This window comes from Quercus suber, unplaced genomic scaffold, assembly GCF_002906115.3.
Source record: "Quercus suber isolate HL8 unplaced genomic scaffold, Cork oak 2.0 scaffold_431, whole genome shotgun sequence".
Taxonomy (NCBI): Eukaryota; Viridiplantae; Streptophyta; class Magnoliopsida; order Fagales; family Fagaceae; genus Quercus; species Quercus suber.
Window position 1 is genome coordinate 134341 of NW_027069882.1, and position 3549 is coordinate 137889.

Here is a 3549-nt window from a genome sequence, read left to right on the forward strand (position 1 = left end):
TTAGCTGAGGAATTGAAAGTCTGTTTATATTCTATAGCAACTATTCCATCAAAAAGAGAGAGACAGAGAGAGAGAGAGAGAGAGAGAGAGAGAGAGGTCTCTGTATATACCAAGGTTGCATATTGACTTTAGTTCCTTTCATGAGTCTCTTTCATCCAATCCTCTTCTGTCTTCCTACAGGTTTGAAGAACGTGCTTTTAATTAAATTGATAAGAAGAATTTAAAAATAGAGATTACCCAATCATAGCACGTTACTCTATCCACTTGACTTCATTCATGGGAATGAGATTCAGGTATTTGGTGGGAACATCTATTGGCAGCACATCATAAAAAACACATTGCTAAAAAACAAAACCATGTTGACATAGCTAATTAATTAGAAAACACAAAATCATTGAAATATTTGGGAAAATATTGTTTTGAATCATTAACACAGCCTGTTAAAGGATTAAACAAAATTATCATTTTCAAACAATGATTAATGGAGTTCACTATATAAAGGATTACCACCCATGCAAGTCTCAATAGGAATTATCCTTTCACAATTAGAGTTGAATTGCAAGAAATGGGTACCTCGAGACACTTGAGGCATTGGCCTCCATTGATTTATGTTATAGCATTTTGCCTCATTGCAACTAGGGTAATTGCTGATAAGCCTTACATCTATGCTTCGTCACCACCACCAAAAGAAGACTTATCACCATTGCCACCAAAGCATGAAGACTATCCACCAAAGCACGAAGACCACCCACCACCTCCGCCATTGAAATCACCGACCCCTCCCCCAACCTCCTACTACTACAAGTCTCCCCCACCACCTTCTCTATCACCTATTCCTCCATACATTTACAAGTCTCCACCTCCTCCCTTAGCATCTCCCCCACCACCCTACATTTACAAATCACCACCCCCACCATCACCCTCCCCTCCTCCTCCCTATGTCTACAAATCACCACCGCCACCATCACCCTCACCCCCTTCTCCTTATGTTTACAAATCCCCTCCTCCACCATCTCCATCATCTCCACCTCCTTATGTCTATAAATCACCACCTCCACCGTTTCCGTCTCCACCACCTCCATATGTCTACAAGTCCCCTCCTCCACCATCACCATCACCTCCTCCTCCATACATCTATAAATCTCCACCACCACCCTCACCATCACCACCTCCTCCTTACATTTATAAATCACCACCACCACCATCTCCCTCACCTCCTCCACCATATGTCTACAAGTCCCCACCTCCACCATCACCATCATCTCCTCCCCCATACATCTATAAATCACCATCACCACCCTCACTATCACCACCTCCTCCTTACATTTATAAATCACCACCCCCACCATATCCCTCACCTCCTCCTCCATACATCTATAAATCTCCACCAACACCCTCACTATTGCCACCTCCTCCCTACATCTATAAATCTCCACCACCACCCTCACCTTCACCACCTCCTCCTTACGTTTATAAATCACCACCCCCACCATCACCATCACCTCCTCCTCCATATGTTTATAAGTCACCACCACCACCATCTTCATCACCCCCTCCTCCTTACGTCTATAAGTCACCACCTCCACCATCTCCTTCACCCTCAACTCCCTACGTCTACAAATCACCACCACCACCATCACCTTCACCTCCCCCACCTTATGTTTACAAATCCCCTCCTCCACCATCTCCGTCACCTCCTCCTTATATCTATAAATCCCCACCTCCACCGTCTCCTTCACCCCCACCTTCTTATGTCTACAAATCACCACCACCACCATCACCTTCACTTCCTCCTCCTTACGTATACAAGTCCCCTTCCCTCTCGTCACCATCACCTTCTCCTCTATACATCTATAAATCTCCACCACCACCCTCACCATCGCCACCTCCTCCTTACATTTATAAATCACCACCCCCACCATCTCCCTCACCTCCTCCTCCATATGTCTACAAGTCCCCTCCTCCTCCATCACCATCACCACCTCCTCCCTACATCTATAAATCTCCACCACCACCTTCACCTTCACCACCTCCTCCTTACGTTTATAAATCACCACCCCCACCATCACCATCACCTTTTCTTCCATATGTTTATAAGTCACCACCACCACCATCTCCATCACTCTCTCCTCCTTACATCTATAAGTCACCACCTCTACCATCTCCTTCATCCCCACCTCCTTACATCTACAAATCACCACCACCACCATTACCTTCACCTCCCCCTCCTTATGTTTACAAATCCCCTCCTCTACCATCTCCATCACCTCCTCCTCCTTATCTCTATAAATCCCCACTTCTACCGTCTCCTTCACCCCCACCTCCTTACGTCTACAAATCACCACCTCCACCATCACCTTCACCTCCTCCTCCTTACTTCTACAAATCCCCTCCTCCACCATCTCCATCACCTCCTCCTCCTTATGTCTATAAGTCACCACCTCCTCCATCTCCTTCACCCCCACCTCCTTATGTCTACAAATCACCACCACCACCATCACCTTCACCTCCTCCTCCTTACATCTATAAATCTCCACCACCACCCTCACCATCACCACTTTCTCCATACGTTTATAAATCATCACCACCACCTTCTCCATCACCTCCTCCTCCATATGTCTACAAATCACCACCACCCCCATCTCCATTCCCACCTCCTCCCTATGTTTACAAGTCACCTCCTCCTCCATCTCTTTCACCTCCTCCTCCTTATGTCTATAAGTCACCACCTCCTCCATCTCCTTCACCCCCACCTCCTTATATCTACAAATCACCACCCCCACCTTCACCTTCACCTCCCCCTCCCTACATTTATAAATCTCCACCACCTCCATCTCCATCACCTCCTCCTCCTTACGTCTACAAGTCTCCACCGCCACCATCTCCTTCAGCACCCACTCCATACTATTACAGTTCTCCTCCACCCCCATATCATCTCTAGTCACTTCCTCCATGCCTCCATGAGTCAGCACATTCACCAACTTAGTCTCCACCGCCGCCTCACTGGGTTATTACTATAAATGACTCTCACCTCCCAAAAGGCTATTTATGTTAAATGCACCTATTAAATTATCAACTTGAATTGTTCCAAGAATAATCACTTTCTTTTGGATTGTATGTGTGGTAATTCCTTTTTTTAGAATTGTAACTTTTATGAAGTGTCCTTGTGTACAATAAAGACGTGAAACAGATATCCTATGTGATCTATATGTAAGAAGCATGATTGTATTATGTTATGTAACCGATGTAAGTCAGGAATTCATGTTCTAAAATATGTTCTTTGTATTATTGCTATTTTACGTGACTACAAGTTACTGTTACTATACTACAAAGGATATATAAACATTCTTGTTCTTGTTCCTTTTTTTTTTTTTTTTTTTGGGGGGGGGGGGGTGTGGGGTTTGTGTGCTGAATTAAACATCTTGCTCTTGCTGTTGCAATGTAAGTGTTAATATATCTGAATTTCCCGAATGAAGATTCTATTGAACAACTACTGTCGATCAAAATTCAATACAAAACACCCTGTTAATGTGATTTATATCCAGCCAT

The 3549-nt window shown here is 44.5% G+C and overlaps 1 protein-coding gene across 1 annotated transcript; it reads left to right on the forward strand.

Annotated features, from left to right (window-relative positions):
• The first annotated feature begins 527 nt into the window (after positions 1 to 527).
• Positions 528 to 3286, forward strand: LOC112000490 (extensin-2). Its single transcript, XM_024032630.2, has one exon. The coding sequence runs from the start codon at positions 566 to 568 to the stop codon at positions 2939 to 2941; it is 2376 nt and encodes a 791-aa protein (XP_023888398.2). The 5' UTR covers positions 528 to 565; the 3' UTR covers positions 2942 to 3286.
• Positions 3287 to 3549: the final 263 nt, after the last annotated feature.